The sequence below is a fragment of the Pholis gunnellus genome (genome assembly GCF_910591455.1).
Source record: "Pholis gunnellus genome assembly, chromosome: 18".
Taxonomy (NCBI): Eukaryota; Metazoa; Chordata; class Actinopteri; order Perciformes; family Pholidae; genus Pholis; species Pholis gunnellus.
Window position 1 is genome coordinate 16,592,144 of NC_136545.1, and position 16,684 is coordinate 16,608,827.

At 39.5% G+C, this 16,684-nt stretch overlaps 1 protein-coding gene across 1 annotated transcript; it reads left to right on the forward strand.

The window, feature by feature from the left end:
* Nucleotides 1-9,071: 9,071 nt before the first annotated feature.
* ptges (prostaglandin E synthase) lies at nucleotides 9,072-11,758 on the forward strand. Its single transcript, XM_079179081.1, has 3 exons — nucleotides 9,072-9,255; nucleotides 9,371-9,453; nucleotides 10,674-11,758. Exons 1-3 carry the CDS (start codon nucleotides 9,112-9,114, stop codon nucleotides 10,921-10,923), a joined length of 477 nt encoding a protein of 158 aa, XP_079035207.1. The 5' UTR covers nucleotides 9,072-9,111; the 3' UTR covers nucleotides 10,924-11,758.
* The last annotated feature ends 4,926 nt before the right edge of the window (nucleotides 11,759-16,684 follow it).

Below are 16,684 nucleotides of genomic sequence, written 5' to 3' on the forward strand. Positions count from 1 at the left end.
GTGTCCCAAAAGACCACTTTCAGGGTGTATTTGAAAAGCTTCAAAATGCATGCGGCTGCTACTCTGTATGGACATTTCGCTGACGGGATGAGGCGTCTCGTTTGTTCGCTCAAACGCACAATAACGTCTTTTCTGGGTTTAAAATGAAGGAAATATTGAGTCGCTTCTGTCGAGCACTATCTATAAATGGGCGTTAACGTAGCTATATGACCATCATTGCAAACAGAGTAAAGAAACAGCAAGTTTCTGAAAAGACAAATTAATTTAAGTGACATATGGCAATAGTGCCGGAGTTAAAGGGTAACTTCAGTAAGTTTGTAATTGTTCTGAAATAATGCAGTACCCGTTTAAACCAAGAGAGGGCAGTGTTTCCACCATGTAATCATTTAGGAAGAAAGACTTGATCTGATCTAAATCACAAATAATTAGCACAACATGCACAAATCCAGACAACAGTATAGGTCATTTATGATGACCATTTCATTGATCAAGTATATTTTCCAATTTCCGCATAGTATCGTAATGATGAAGCTGAACCCTGTGGTAGGGATGTCACACGAGGAGCTATTGGCTTGTAAAAATATTTGTGCTTCTGCAAATTGCCTCTTTGCTAAAGATGCATTTTTTTAAATTGTATGTAAAGATATTCATCTTCGCTAATTGAGACACCATAGCTCGTTTACTCAAAATTATATTCTGCTGTAAGTTTTGAACAACTCCATCCACACATTAAGTGGTGAATCATAACTTCCGTTGACACTTCATGTCGAGAAAAGTAGATTGAGATCTTGTGCTTCACTCGTCTTTTTGGGGGGGTTTGTATCCATTAGACTGGTAAACAAGAGTCTTGTGCAATTTAACAAAACCACTCTAACGCCTCCAAATATTGAACTCTGGCTTCCATTTGAAGCAGCCAATATGCAGTTGATCAAAGCATTTATTTAAATCTTTATAATTGTTTACTGTAATTAAGTTTTCATCTGAAATATCAATAGCAACATTATGTATTGTGTAGATTTGTGCAAGGGTAAAATCTTTCACAAATGGCGGCCACAGTCTTGAGCTTAGCTAAATAAACCACATCCTCCATCTCATTTAAGATAAATCACATGCTTGCCTTTTTTTTTTTAACTGTACAGTTCTGCATAGACGATATCTGCCTCCATGTTTAATTAAAGCCCAGCATTGTGGTAAGATTGAGCAACACATGGGAAACAAGATAACAAGGATGTCAAGTGTAACTGCTTTTCCGTTATATTAATAAGAAATACCAATTTAGAAAGCCAAAACTATATTTATATTGTTCTTTTAAATTAATGTTTATTAGTTATGTCTAAATTAATTTAAATTAAAGTAGTAATTATACTAGACATGCATTGAAAAACCTCCAGAAGTCAGAGATCCACTTGGATAGATGCTTACCAGTGTAAACGGCCACGAGACGTATTAGAGTGACAGCATCTCAAAGCCTAGTTGTTAATGGGAAAGAAGCCAGAATTTACATTTTTTACAATTTTCAATGCCAAATGAATTTAAATATGAAAGAAAACTGAGTTTAATCTTTAGCTGCCGTGCGGTATTCACATAGAAATTCTGTAGTTCTTACCTTCTGATTTCTTCCTCTTTTGTTTGTAGCAGCATTCAGGCAATGAGATCTGAAATATAGTCAAGTTTTAAGTTTAAGGTTAATGGTCGTGTTAAAGACTAGAACTCGTCACTGTTTGTGATGCCCAGCAGGAACCTTCTTATAGTTCCTCTGCCCTCTCAGATGAAAACATTGAATACATGGAGATCATCAAACCTAAATCTGCGGTCGAGGCTCAGAAAGCCGTCCTGAATATCCTGCGACCAAAACCATTTAAAGCTAAACAAAAGGCAGCCGCTATTACGTTCCCGCTCTTACAGATCAAACATCAACTCTGCCTGTTATGTTTATTCCAGACTACAGCCTATAGTAACCCATGTCTCCCTGTTTTATTTGTTGCCGTGTCCAAAGAGCAATTCACCAGTTTTAAATGGTGGAGAACACAGAAATCTCCATTTCTTTTAAGAAAACATGTTTTTATTTTTTTCTTTACACACGTCCGGTCTGTATCTACCAGAGAGGATACTGGTAATATGAGGATGTGTGTGTGCGTGCTATGTTTAGATACTTTTTAGGGGAGTAAGTGCAATGACAAAAAAAGAAGACAAATCTTTGTGCAATCCTATCTTCAAACAGACATCAAACAGAGCAGTGGAGACTGAGGCAGTGCAGCTTATTATATTGCAGCGTTAAGAAACGTTGAGTGGTAATTACTTTATCATCCCCACCCATGAGTCTGTTTGCTTGTGTTACAGCACGTTCTGTAGCTATGCGTGTGAGATTTCCATTTCACAAGACAACACACACCACATTACAAGCATTGCTGTGGTTAGACAGAGTTCATCATGACAGCCTGGAAGCAGCAAAACAGGAATTTACTGACTCATGTGTTGCCCAAATTTGACAGTGTGTGGCTGTTGTGGGTATGATAATGGTGATCCTTTGATGAAATGGGACTTCAGTGGTTGACCTCAATTCAATGGGATGTCTTAATGTCTGTATAACTGATGTAATTACTCATGACGGTTAAATGATTAAAACTCCCTGGTCTTTGATTTGAAGTGTGTTTTTATTTGCTGTGATATAAATATGAGAATAGCCAGCTGGGAAAACGGAAACTTTTGTTTTTTGGATAAATATTTTGAAACCACACCGACAGTTGTTTGTTTGAGGACATTTTATGCTTCACTTCTCAACCTGTGAAAACAGGTGTACATCATCTTTTTGGGGCACTCGAAGGAGCTTCGTCAAGAGAAAAGAACCCTGGTGATGTCATAGTGACATCATCCAGGTTAACTCATTAAAGCTCGCAACGGGGCATGGGGTGTAGTTGGAGGAATAGTTTGATATTTTTGGAAATATGCTTTCTTGCCGAGAGTCAGATGAGAAGATAGATCATCATATTTGTGTGTTAAAAAAAAAAGAAGAAGGCTGAAGCTAACGCCAGGAGACAGTTAGCTTACCATAAAGACTGTAAACAGGGGGAAACAGCTAGCCTGGTTCTGTTCAAAAGGTACGAAAAGCCTCCTACCGGCACCTCTAAAGCTCACTAATTAACAAATTATATTTCATTTTTTTTTTAAAACGTCCTCACTCATTGATACAGCTGTTTCGACCTGCATCTTGTATTTATGCTAAGCTAACAGGCTGCTGACTCCAGCTACATATTGAGAATGCAGACATGAGGGAACTTCCCAAAAGTGGGCGTTACCTTTACAAGGAGGCTCCATTTAAAAGATGCTGCATTCGTTGCATTATATAGGAAATTACAGCACATAAAAATCTGCCTTTCCTGAATCCTCCAACTTTTTTGGACTCTTGATGGGTGCAAAGCTTCTTTGACATATATAGATAAATAAATACTATATGTATATAGGATATGCATATATACATGTATTACTATTTCCCTTTACACATTGATTTTGGTTTCATCGCTACTCATCTAGAGCAAAGCTTTAATGAGGAGATAAATACGTTTTATGTGTTGTCTACTGAGAGAATATAGTTAAGTGTAAGAGAGTTTTACCTGTTTGGATTTGAGAAAGAGGGGGCAACTCTCAAGTGAGCAGCTGTGATGTCACCTCAAGTCCCATACGCATGCAGAGCTGCATCCAGCCCAGACCGAGGCAGACCGAGAGGAAAACACACCGGGCTGACGAGAGGATATGATACACACACAGAGCGTTCTGGAAGACAGGAGAGCCGACCCGCTGTTCAGGTAAGAGACGAAAACAAAAAACTGGCTTAGAGGACACAAATGCAACCGCAGCATCCGTCCACATCACCTCAAACATTTGCATGTTTGCTGCACTGCATGTCTCATCCAAGCTGGGATACTTACTCATAAGGCTGTACGGGATGCATTTGGTGGCACACCAGGTATATTGATGAAAAACATCGCAGTAGTTTTACAGGCCATTGCCGATCACAATACAGTGACAATCCAGGACAGCGGGGGGAGGCTTTAAGACGGCTGCCCCCTGCTGTGTCCAGTCCCTGGGATGGGATGGGTGTGGCGAGTAGCAGCAGACCACTTGCCCTTTCCCTCCTCATCATCAATGTAATTTGCACACGTCTTTGTGCACCAGCCAGCTTTGCATGATGAAGGTCAGGTGATAGATTTAGGAGGGACTGTTGAGATCTGCAATAATGAAGTGGAATAATTACCAATTATGCATTGACATATCTGAGCCAATGTGAAAGGGAAGATGAGCGGCACGGATTCTCTTCTAGCTCTGTAACAATTTTGTTGACTAAATGTATAAACTACATATAGCACACACAGCTGAAATAACTGCTTGTTGCTACAGAAGAAACTGGATTCTGCAAGGGTTGTACATACATTATTAATATTCCAGATTATAAACACTTGAGTTGTTCCCCCATTTTACCTTAGAGCATGCACTGGTTACCCCTCTCCTACGGTGCCCACAGCCCTCCTGGATGTTTGCTACAAGTCATAAATCAGTGCTCGCGAGGCCCACGAGGGGGGAATGCATTAAACCCAGTCTAAATTCCTTACATTTTTTAAATGATTTCGCTGGTCTTTGACTCTCTTTATGGTCTTGCACCAGCTTACTTGACATGTTTGCAATGTATGATCTGGCACGAAGCTTTAAGTTGTTTCAAAAGTGTGCATGCAACAACTTTTAGTGAGGCAGCTGTTAGTTTTATGTTGCGAGCTGTTAAAACATTCTGCTCCAAATCTTCAGTCTGGCTTTTGACTAGAATGTTCCATCGCCGTTTATATTTGTGTATTTAAAGTTACTGTGAGGAACTTTTAATTGTTTATGAAACGTTATGTTTTAATCTTATTGAGAGAGATATATATAGATATATATATATATATATATATATATATTTTTTTTTTTCATTCTAGTCCAATCTAATAATTGTATTTTATATTTGTCTGCACGCCATGTACATTTCTAATGTCTAATTATCAGCTTGGGGCAACGTTTTGCCCTTTAACTTGTCTTCACGTGTAACTTTTATGTGTTACATCTTATTTAACAGCCATGCATCATCAGGCTGAAGAGAGGATCACTAACAAGACACAGAAGGCCATACATTTGTCAAAGCTCCGGGCCCTGTGGTGATCCTGCACCCAGATAAAGCAAAGTGCCGCAGTATCGTGAGAGGAGCGAGTCACCAGAAAGACATCCTGAAAGAAGCCATGCTGGACAGACTGTAGCACGCTGCTTCAGCTCCTCGCTCTGGGAACCCTCTCTCTCTCTGTGGCTTTTGCAAAAAAGCAACTGCTGTAAATATTTACATGCCGTGTCTGGCAGCTCTTAGAGACGGAGAACACCTTGAGATTATATGACTCCCGAGACCTTTTAACTCATGGTACACCTCGTTTGGCCCTGCAGGCAGGGCTGGATGTGAGTCTTCTTGTGGTTTTTTTTTTTGGTTGCAGAAAACAGGAGAGACCTCGTTCAGGAGTTGTGCTCCTTGTTTTGCGGTACTCTTTGCTGCGCCTTTAAATTCCCTGCTTGTCTTTTTCTTTTTTTTGTTCACTCATGAAACAGCAATATACACAGAGTGCAGTAGTTTGAAAGTATATTACTTAGTATATTCTACATTACAAATACAAAGCTATAAATGTCAAAATATTGATATATTAGTACATGTAAATATATAATAAATGTTTTTCTCGCCTGGAAAATATATGAAAGATGAATTAGTAGGGATGAGTATGCATTACTGACGCCTGTGTGTAGAGTAACTGTTTTCACCTGTATAGTCTGTCTCCTGACCTGTTTGCACACACACACACACACACACTATGGGCTGTGCCATGTGTTCCCAGCTGGTTGACATGTGGATTGTGAGGGTGAGCAGGACTGGCCGCAGGGTCATGGAGCTCACCGCCTACCCACAGACGCTCCAGGAAGGTTACCACCGAGTGACCGGCCTCCACTACATGTCCTCCTTCTCTGATGCCGAGGACTGCTGCGACGACAGCAGCTCAGGCAGCTCTCTCACGCTGGACTGGCAGACACAGGGCACTGACGGCTGACACTCGACCATAGATGTAAATAAACATGATACAAAAACACGTGTGGTGTGCTGTATTTGTGAGAAAATTGAGAGGAGATATGTTTTTTTAAAAACGTTTTTTACAATACCCTCTTTATTAGATAAATGTTTTTGATTTTTCAGCTGCGTTCGCATATTTTACTACCCTGATATCGTGTCATCCAGTTTAGGGGTTGCCAAGTCCAAGGTGATGTCTTAACATGTCTTGTTTTGTCAGTCCAAAAAAACTAAGTGTTTCAGTTTAATATGATATAAAACAGACAGGAAATCTCCATATTTCAGAGGCTGGAAACGGCATATTCTGCCACGTTTGCATGAAAAATTAATTTAAATTACTTAAATAGTTGCGGAATATGTTTCTGACAGAGATGTGGAGTAAAAAGTTCAACATTTCTCTCGTAAATATAAGTATAATACTCAACTCAAGTGCAAATACCTGAAAATTGTACTTCAGTAAATGTACTTAGTTATTTTCCACCACTGCCGTCATCAATAAAACTACAACTACAAAGAAATTATGACAGATTAGGATGTTGCGCAACTAAAGTACCGGATCATGGCAGCGGTGGAAATTCCTTGTTTTGCAACCAACTGCTCAACCCATAGTCATGTCCTACATGAAATCATTTCCTCAGCATGACCACCACAATACGCAGAAAGGACATGCGAGCTCACAAAGTCAGACAGTCATCTTTCATCTGAAGTTACACAATGATCCTTCCTCTCTTATGCAGGTGCAGTGGTGGGATGTTCTAAGTGCTGTACTGGAGTAAAATTCTTGTGTATTTCCATGTTATACTTCAACTTCATTTAAGCAGGAAATGTTTTATTTGACATTTGTATTAGTAGCTGTTATTAGTAGGTTTTCAGAACATTATTTTACATAACATTTTGAGTGTACTTTACTTCAGTATTACAATCTTAGCCTTCTATATTCTTCTAGTCCACTATAATTCAGATGCAAATATTATACTTTTTACTTCACTATATTCATATAAAATTATGAAACCTTTGAGTTTTTAAAATGATGTATTGCTAAGGATTTAGTTGCAGGAATTATCCTGCTATAGCCAATACAAAGTAGTTAAATATGTTCCGACTCTAGCAGCTACAACAGTAAAATGCTGCTTGCATAATAACAGGCATGAAGAGTACTAGAACATTCTACTCAAGTACAAGTAATATAACTTGTGTAAAAATGTAGCCTACTTAGATAAAAATGTACTCTAGGTAAATGGTTTTTATGATGATATATGATAGACATATTAAATAAAGGGCATTAACATGTCAATGAAACACATCACAGAAATCTTATGTCCAAACTAACGACATATCTTTTTTGATGGCACTCTGCAGCCAGTGCACACAACTGATTATCAATTACACAACTACTACTTGAATTAACTAGAAAAGAGACAACTCAGGCAATTACACAGAATGTGCCAACAATAAATATAAAGTTATGATACAATAGAAGATAAAACAAGCATAAGTAAGCCACATAAATTAAATAACCTGTCACTTCTTATGGAGTAAACAGAATAAAAACATCACTTCTCACATCATCGCCACATTAGCTGCAGCCACAAAAACACACATTAAAGCAAAAGCACAGAAATCACTGAGTTATAGCTTATTAAAAAAACCTCACTTTCAAACTTTTCAAACTGCAGCTGCACCACAATCAGAAGAAGTAACATCATTTCTAATGTTATAGGAAGTATGTTCCATCAGTGACAGCTGAGATTAGTGCACAGAGTCCACTAAATAATGCAGACAGACTGAATCAATGGGGAAATAAAACAGCATGTCTGGCTCTAGAAGGAGGAGACAGCTAGAACAAAACTCAGGCTTGGTGGATCCACAGGGTCAGACACCACGACAACTGACCTAGGTTGATGTTACCCCCTCCTTCTTGAACTGAAAACCTAAACTTTCCCTCATCTCAGGATGAACTAAATCTGAGTTTTCACTAAACCTGCTTCCTGGAACAGGGACCCTGCAGTTTGTACGCACTTGTTTGTTGTTACAACAATGACTCGCCTGTCCTTCTGTGAGCCCCGAGCACCACGAAGTCCTCCTCAGCCTGCTCCAGGTTTAACTTCCCTGCAAGCTTAAAGTTAGTTCATTCTCAGAGAATGCTATAACTAGTCCACTCAGCCTCTGTGTCCCTGTAAAACAGTCACAAACAGCAGAAAGACCTCACCGAAGGTAAAGGTTTGGGGGGGGGGGGGGGGCTTCACCATGAGCATGTTAGTAATCACCACGTTAGTTAGAAACAGCCTAGGCCGGTTGCAACGTGGGTGTGTTTGATTTGTGTCCCTTAGCAGCTGGCTGTGGGTGGTGCATTCAATTAATAATTTAATGAGGTATAATGATGATAACACCAACATGATTCATGATTTTTTTTTAAAAGTGGTTCCATGGCATATTGTCTAAAAAATAGCTTAGGCTACAAAAAAAAATAAAAAATGTAATAATGTATGTAGACTAATTCGTTACTTCTATCACTTGAGTATTTCCATTTTTTTCTACTTATTTTTACTCCACTATTTTATTTGACAGCTTTAGTTACTTTAAGATGATGATTTCTGAGTATATAAAGATATATATATATAGTTAAAGAATAACTATTCTACAATATACAAATTAATAACATGTAGCCTACTCCACCTCTACCAGCTACTACAACAGTGAAATATCCTACTCATAAGTAAAATATACCTTTTCCATCACTGCCTGAGTGACTTTTAAAGTAGCTGTAGCCTCGGGGAACCAATTTTTGTGTGCCAAGATGTTTCATTCGGGTATTCACGGAATTATGAATGAAACATTATCTTCTGTTAAATCTGACATCATGATGTGAGTGAGTGGGTGGAGGCATCACCAACGGTACATAAGTGACTCCTCCTCGGGCTCACTCTCACTTTTTTTAGCAGCTTTACGCACGCACCAATCTCAGAGCTCTTCTTCCATTCCAACAGATGGTTTGCATAGTAAATCCAAAAGACATGGCAGCCTTGATGAAAAATGAAGTTTTCTCCTGTTTTGTTTTCTACGGCGTGCTTTTGGTGATGAAAATGTACATTATAGCAATAATTACGGGACAACTGAGGCTGCGGAAAAAGGTGAGTTACTATGATTTAGAAAGAAGGGCCGTAGCGGTGAAAGCAGCATGAGTTCAGCACCGGGAAACTTTCACTGATGACAACTTTTCTTTTCTTTTTCCTTCTACCTTGAAAGGCTTTTGCCAACCCCGAGGACGCGCTGAGACACGGAGGCTTACAGTATCACCGAGAGGATCCATATGTGGAAAGATGCCGGAGGTAAGAGAGCAGAAAGTTAGACACTGTCACGACATGCTTTTAATTTGTAGAAGCTTACTACTTATTTACTTTCAAATGTAATTCTACTGCTGCTACAATACTTTAGATTATCCAGGAAGTATTCAGAGCCTTTACTTGGGTATAAAGTACCACAATGCAAAAATATCCCAATACAAGTAAGAGTTACTTGAAAATGGCCTACAAGGGTTATATTTTAGGCCTATTGAATATTGTAATATACCAGTTTTATTAGTTACTTATCTGAAGTATTGTATATGCTGTTTGGTAGCTTATTATATATTACTATTCACATATGTTATAAACTCATCATACCTCAAATACAAATGTGTAAAGTAAGCTTTCAAATAAATATAGTGGAGTATCTGCCTCTTGTAGAGTAGAAGTTCAGTACAAAGGGGCATGAAATGAAAAAAAACATAGTATCTCAAATGTGTACTTAAGTACAGTATCTGAGTACAGTATTTTCCACCACAGTATCATGAGGATGTTGCATTCAGCCACTGCGTATCTGATTAGTAATATGTTAAAATATTACGTGTTCACAGGTTTTACAGAAGCGTCTGTGATCAATCTTCAATGGGATCATGTGATTTCCTCCATTTGGTTTTCAACAAGAGCTGGCAGCCTGTAGGAGATGTGCTTTTATTGCTTTGTTTTTGATTGTCAGGAAATGATTCGTGACAGCAGCTCATGTTAACTATTTGTAAAAACTCTCTCCTCTGTCTATCCCGGCCCTTCCATCAATTTGCGATTGGGGAAACAACTCTAGGCTCATCCTGATTTATTTCCCAAAATCTGGCTTGGTTATTAATTCATGTTTTGTAAGTTGCTATAACTCGATGTGTTCTGCTTTTTAATGTGCTGTTTCTGCAAGAACATTGAGATCCCAGGGGTTGGAGGGGAAGCAGGAAAATGTTGCGGCTGATAGGTCTGACAGACGTCCCAGACGTCTGCTGCTGTGTGATACACGTGATAAACCATCCACAGCGTTAGTTGAGCAAGGATTCGTCACCTTTCAGATTACCAATTTTTCAGGAAAATTGCAAAAGAAAGTAGAACATAATCCAGAACTTGAGTGAGTCACTGAAATATTCCAGTGAGGAATAATTCATGCCTTCACTATGTCATAGGTAGCTGAATCACAACATTACAGGATATTGAGAACATGTGTTGACTAAATCGCCTTTTCTCTCCTTTAGAGCTCATATCAACGACGTGGAGAACATCCTCCCCTTCCTCTTCGTGGGCGCTATCTACTCCATGACTGGACCTAGCCTGGCTGTGGCCCGCCTTCACTTCCTGGTCTTCTTCTTAGGTCGTGTGCTGCACAGCGTTGCCTACCTGTTTGCCCTGCAAGCGCCAACCCGCTCTCTGGCCTACACCGTTGCACAGATACCTTGCATCTCTATGGCTGTGCAGATCCTAATGGCGGTCTGGCAGTATGCCTAAATACCCAGAAATGAGGGACTGAACTAGAGGTGCTGTGTTGGAAAGATCGGTTACAATCTTTTGTAGAAAAAGCACAAGGAGGATACCGGAGAGGCCTCCTGTGGGGGGGAAACTTAAAAGACAAGAATGTCAGTGAGAGTGCAATATAAGGTCTGTGATTACGCCACAGGTGGGTTTTGTGAGATTTTGTCAGTATTTTTATTGTTTTATTTACAATGTTGAAATGTGAGAATGTCCTAAAAGTTGTTTGAAGTTGACATCCTGTACTGTACTATTTGAAATGGAAATGAAGGTTGTTGCCCGCTTTTGTCTTTTTTAACCAGGTTCTGTTGTTATGAACTGATGGAAACTAACTGACGAAGAGTTGTAGACATTTAGTTTAAGCGACATTGGAATATTTTCCAGCACTGCACTGTACGTACATCCCTGCCCCCCCTTTTGTGTTCACACACAACACAGACCGCCATGGTGTTGTATCCTCCATGGCTTCATCTGTTTCCTGTGTGCATATTCCATCGGTTTGTTTGCGTAGTGTGTTTAGCCGAAGCGTAAAGGATCCTGACATGATGACTGATAATACCACTCAGTGAAATACAGTTTGATGCTTTTACTGTGTGAGGTAAACTTCTCTCTAGTTAAGTACATTTTAAGGAAGAAGAAATGAATCCTAACATTGAGTTTGGCCTGGAAATAAATACCGCAACAACCTGCAGAAAACAAAAATGGTCAAAACATTTTCATCTGTGAAAACGTAGTTTGAGGCTTTTGTAATAATTTATTATTCAATTTAATGTATACAGATCCATTTTTTTGTAGGCAATAAAAGAATTTACACATGAAACGGAGATATTGTGTTGACTTTGCCTCGTCGTGGAGAGACAGTTGTGTTCTTGTTTTCAGGGAGCCGGGCCCCACTTTGTGTGTGTGTGTGTGTGTGCGTTTTTGTGGGAAAGTGAGATGATCCAAAAGTTTGTGGCAAAGCTCCAGCATTCCTCCACCTATTATGCAAGACCTTTGGCTCTGTGCTGTGTTCACTGTCGTATCCTGAGGGGCCAGGAGGGATCTGGGTAGCCTCACAGACGTACTGACAGTGTTCACACAGATTACAGCACGTGTGAACTTCATGTCAACCTGCTGGAATCACCTGTTCCATCATCTTTTGTTCAAACGTTTTGTTTTCTATCGCACCATCCTTGGCGTGGTTATTTCTCACACCTGTTTGACTTGTATTTTGCTCCAACCATTAATTTCCCAGCCCTAAGATGATGTATTTCCAGTAATCCCATTTCCAGTGATGACTAAACTTAAAAATTACAGAGCTATAATGTTTCGTGATTATGGAGTTTTTATTCCAAACAAAAGGAAAAAAAATCAGACCCTGAGAACGTGGGAGGACTGGAAAAGCCTAATCCTTTGCTTTGAGTGGGCGAACAAGCTTTAGTAACACATATGATCTGGGTGAAACGTAAAGCTAATGACATGTCAGGGACAAAGCGGTGTGGCTACATCCGGTATGCGTCAGCGGTGGGGTCGTCTCAACTTGCCTATAGCTTCAGGGTAAAAGGAAATCAGGCCTCTTTCCTACACGCCTCACTTTTCCTTTGCCGCTCTCCTTTTCAGCCGATGAACTCACTGAGTGAATGAGCTGTGAGGCCTGACTCACTCACACAACAGTCGTTGCTGAGTGATGCAAAGTTATGGCTACATACAAATATTAAGGTTCATCGGGTCCATCAGGAGATGGCTCTTACAAAAGTGCTGTTTTCGTTGTGTCTGGCTGTTCCCCCCCGTCTACAGGGATCAGTTTTTATTGGCTGGGATGGTCTATTGTTTCATGGGTGTAGGCTTCGCGAGAGAGAGAGAGAGACTCCAACAAGTACAAATCCTTTTTTTTTGGTGATTTCATCAAAGTGCAGTTACATAATTATGTATCTCCACCTTGTGGTCACAATCAGCTCTAATAGCGTATGAAGAATTCAGAATCTTCACTGAACAATATACTATAATTTATATTTGTACGCACGGGCGTATTATGAAACAATGGGCCCCTGATGGGCACTGACATGCAAAAGGACCCACACCTTTCCCACACAAGCAGACACACAGAGTTTATAGTCGTGAAAGTCTCTTTTTCCTGTTTTGTGTGTCTTTGTAGACCTCCTTTTTGACTTCATTGTTCACCTTGGAATGACAAAGAGAACACAGCCTGGGTTTAAGGCCCATCACAGCTTTAAAACGTATCTATAACATGTTTAAACCAATTCTGAAGACATTTAAGGTAGCCTGGTGACGCAAGGACTGGTGAAGTAAAATGTTGTTACTCTTGTTTTTGAAATCCTAGCAGCAGAATTTTTAACAAGCAGCAAACAGGAAAGACATTTTTGAAAGCACATCTGAACTACTGATTGAATGTGTATGTCTTAACTAAGACTGCAGTCAATCAGCGATGCAGTCGATGTTAGCTTTCCTGTATCAGGCTCCCTTTCAAACGCTGTATTTGGTGCCTGATTGCATCGAACACCTCTTCAGACGCCTCAGACACACTGTTTAAACATTTGTTCAAAACATCAGCCTGCATGAGCCGCTCACACCTACACCTCAACTCGTCGTTGCTCCCGGTGCACAGTAGGAAACTGATTATTTCAAAATGAATAAACGACTCTGTTGGTCGTCCCACAGCGTCAGACGTTTCCTGGGTGAGATATATGATTAGTGAAATAGAAAGTCAAAACAAACAAACAAGAAATTGAGTTCAAATTTCATAAATATTTATTACATATCAATGAACAGAATCGACTACTTTCACAGCAGTGGTCTACAGCACTTGTTTAAAATAATTGCTCAAATAATAATCATAATAATATCAATAATAATAATATAGTTTAGTTTCATTTGAGGCCACATTTGATACACAAACATTTACAAGTAGTACTTGGCATTAAAAACGATGGCGATACAATATTTTAAGACACTTGGTGTTTTTTTTGTTCATTTTCTTTCATTTTGATATCACAGAGAGGTTCAGCAACAGTCTAAACAGTAAATATAGATTAAAAATACAAAAACAAACAAAAACAACAAAATCAGTGAAAATGCCAAGGGGAGGTAGGAACAAAGAGTACTTGACAGAAATACAAGAGAAATAGGAACATCATACGTGGGAGAAGCAGTGTCACAAACTGTAACTGACAGGCATCCCCCAGAGTAATAAACACTAGAGTACCTTTTTAAAAATACCCCCCCTCCCCCCATCCCATTCTTCTTCTTCTTCCCTTTTTAGTCTTACTGAGTTGCGTTATAGTGTTCACACTGAGACAGGCAGGAGAACAGAGGAAAGGAGTGAGCGGTAAAGAGAAGGAGGCTCATGCAAGATCTGAGGGCTGCTGTGTCGTCGCATACCCACGTTAGCATAGTTACAACCACTGCTCCCAGTTTGTTGACTCATCTATAGTACCAGTGGATCCCCAAAGCTTTGTCTTTGGGCTTTACGGACTGCCTCACGAACATTTTTTATGTTAGATTCAGGGTTCACACTGACACACAGGAGTGATGCAAGTTGCTCAGCGTTCCGTTCGAATGAAAAGTGCATTTATACTTGAGAATTTCGGTAGAAATTGCGGCGGGATTGAGTGCTGGCTGCTGAAAAGCTGACGCTAAGCTGTATTGCTTCACAAATTGCTGGGAGCTGGACAGCATTGCCTGAAAAGCTGGCGGCTGGACTGTAATGCTTGATGGATGGCTGGGAGCTAAAAAGCATTGCTGGTTTAACTTTAAATGAAGGACCATATGAATGAAGTATGAAGAGCTGTAATAGTAGAAAGGGTTTCAAATATAGTGTAAGCAATGAAAGGGGTGGAAATGAGTGTTTTAGTGGAAGGACTTGAGTTTTACATACATTTAAAAAGTGGATGCATGTGTTTTTCATATTTTTTGTGGACATGTGTGTGAATTTGTACCATTAATTCTTTGTTTGAAGGGCCATGACTTGCTTTGTGTGCGCCAGTTCAGAATACAATAACTGCAATTGAATTAGAAGTTGTGTTAAAATGTTATATGACGTCCTTGTTTATCTACTGTGACGTCACATAGATCAGAAAAGCATAATCTCAATCAGCTGAGTGTTTGTAACTGCAGAATGAAAGTTCAGTTAATTGAAATTAAGAAGAGTCAACACTTAAACTCAGAGATTGTGAGAGAGTTTCCTCTTTGTGATGTCAAAAAGTGCTTTTATTTTCTGTTTTTGTTCCTGAAATTTCTTGTCTTGGTTAATATTGGAGTCAATGGGGCAATTGGATGGAAGTCCCGTGGCTCATTGCGCAAACTGTGTGAGACAGTTTTCTTCGATATTTCAATTGTTTGAAAGATGACACATTTTGGTGAAAAAGAATTGTGTATGAAGAGTGAAAACTATGGGAGGAAGCGGAAGTTGACAGCTCAACCCCACTCTGATTGTGATGTCACCCACTCTACCTCTGAACATTGCATCCCTTCATTTGAATTTGGGAAAGATTCCTGAAAAACTCGTGATATTTTGGAACGTATGAAAGATACGAATACTACAAGCAATACTACAAGTTGAACTGTATCGAAGTAGTCGTGCCAAAAACGAGGAAGAATACGATGAACACAACGATCTAAATTCAGAATGTTTTCTGCGTGCAGCTGAAATGGGTTACTGTGCAATATAATCAATATCATTTTTTATTTATTTCTACATTGTTTCAATATTTGGATCACTTCCAAATTCATTACCTTTCTGCACTTTAGACGTACAAAAAAAAAAAGACAAATTAAAACACTTCATACTTAATGTTATTTTAGTGTAGTTAGTCCAGACAGTTTTAGCTTTATAAGTTTAAAAAAAAAAGAGTTGCTTTTATCTTTTCAGTTTACGGCAATATGCTGCGTTTTAACTTTAGTTTTCATGTGTTACTTGAAGTTTTGCCCTTTGCTGTGCCATCGTACCTCGGCCCGGCACACATGCCGGTCTAGTAAAACATCCACACTTCTGTCGTCTCAGGTTGTGGTTGGCTTTATCAGGCTATGTTTGGTATGATGTCGCAGATGTTATGGTTTCCATAGAAGCAATTTCTTTTTGGAGCCGAAGTCACAAGACATGTAGCAAAGTCAGGTCATGCAGTTTTAAGTATGTCTCATTCTTATGAGAGAGGGCCTCCGATAAGTGAATTTATCCAAACTGAATGGAGTTGTGGGACGCCATATAGTAATCTAATGAGGACTACAATCATGGCTGCTACTGTCAGACACCAGACTATGGTGGCTGTTAGAGGTGTAGTTCAGTGGAGGATGCTGGGAAATGGCACTTGTGGGAGACTTTGCCTCCAGCCCTGTCTACCTGTATACTGTGAATAAGGAGAATAATAAGGAGTAAGATATGCAGAGAGCATAAAACATCATACCGTCACTAAATATGGGAATAAAATGGATTTTTATAATATATCTATAAATATGCATCACAGGCATACATGCCTGTCACTGTGTATGCATTTTCATGTATAAACAGATGTACACACACACATATGCATATCATACAACGTTGGAAAGTGGATCGGAAATAATCACATAATATACACAACACATATTAAGCGCTAGCAACTTCAGAGGGCATTGTGAACGCAGAGATTTTTGTCGTGCCTCGGTGCGCAGATTTACATTCAGTTTGTGGTTTGGTAACATGATCTCAAGGCTGTTGCAGAGCTCTGAATAAACCACGGCATCTTACATAACCTCACCGCCTCTT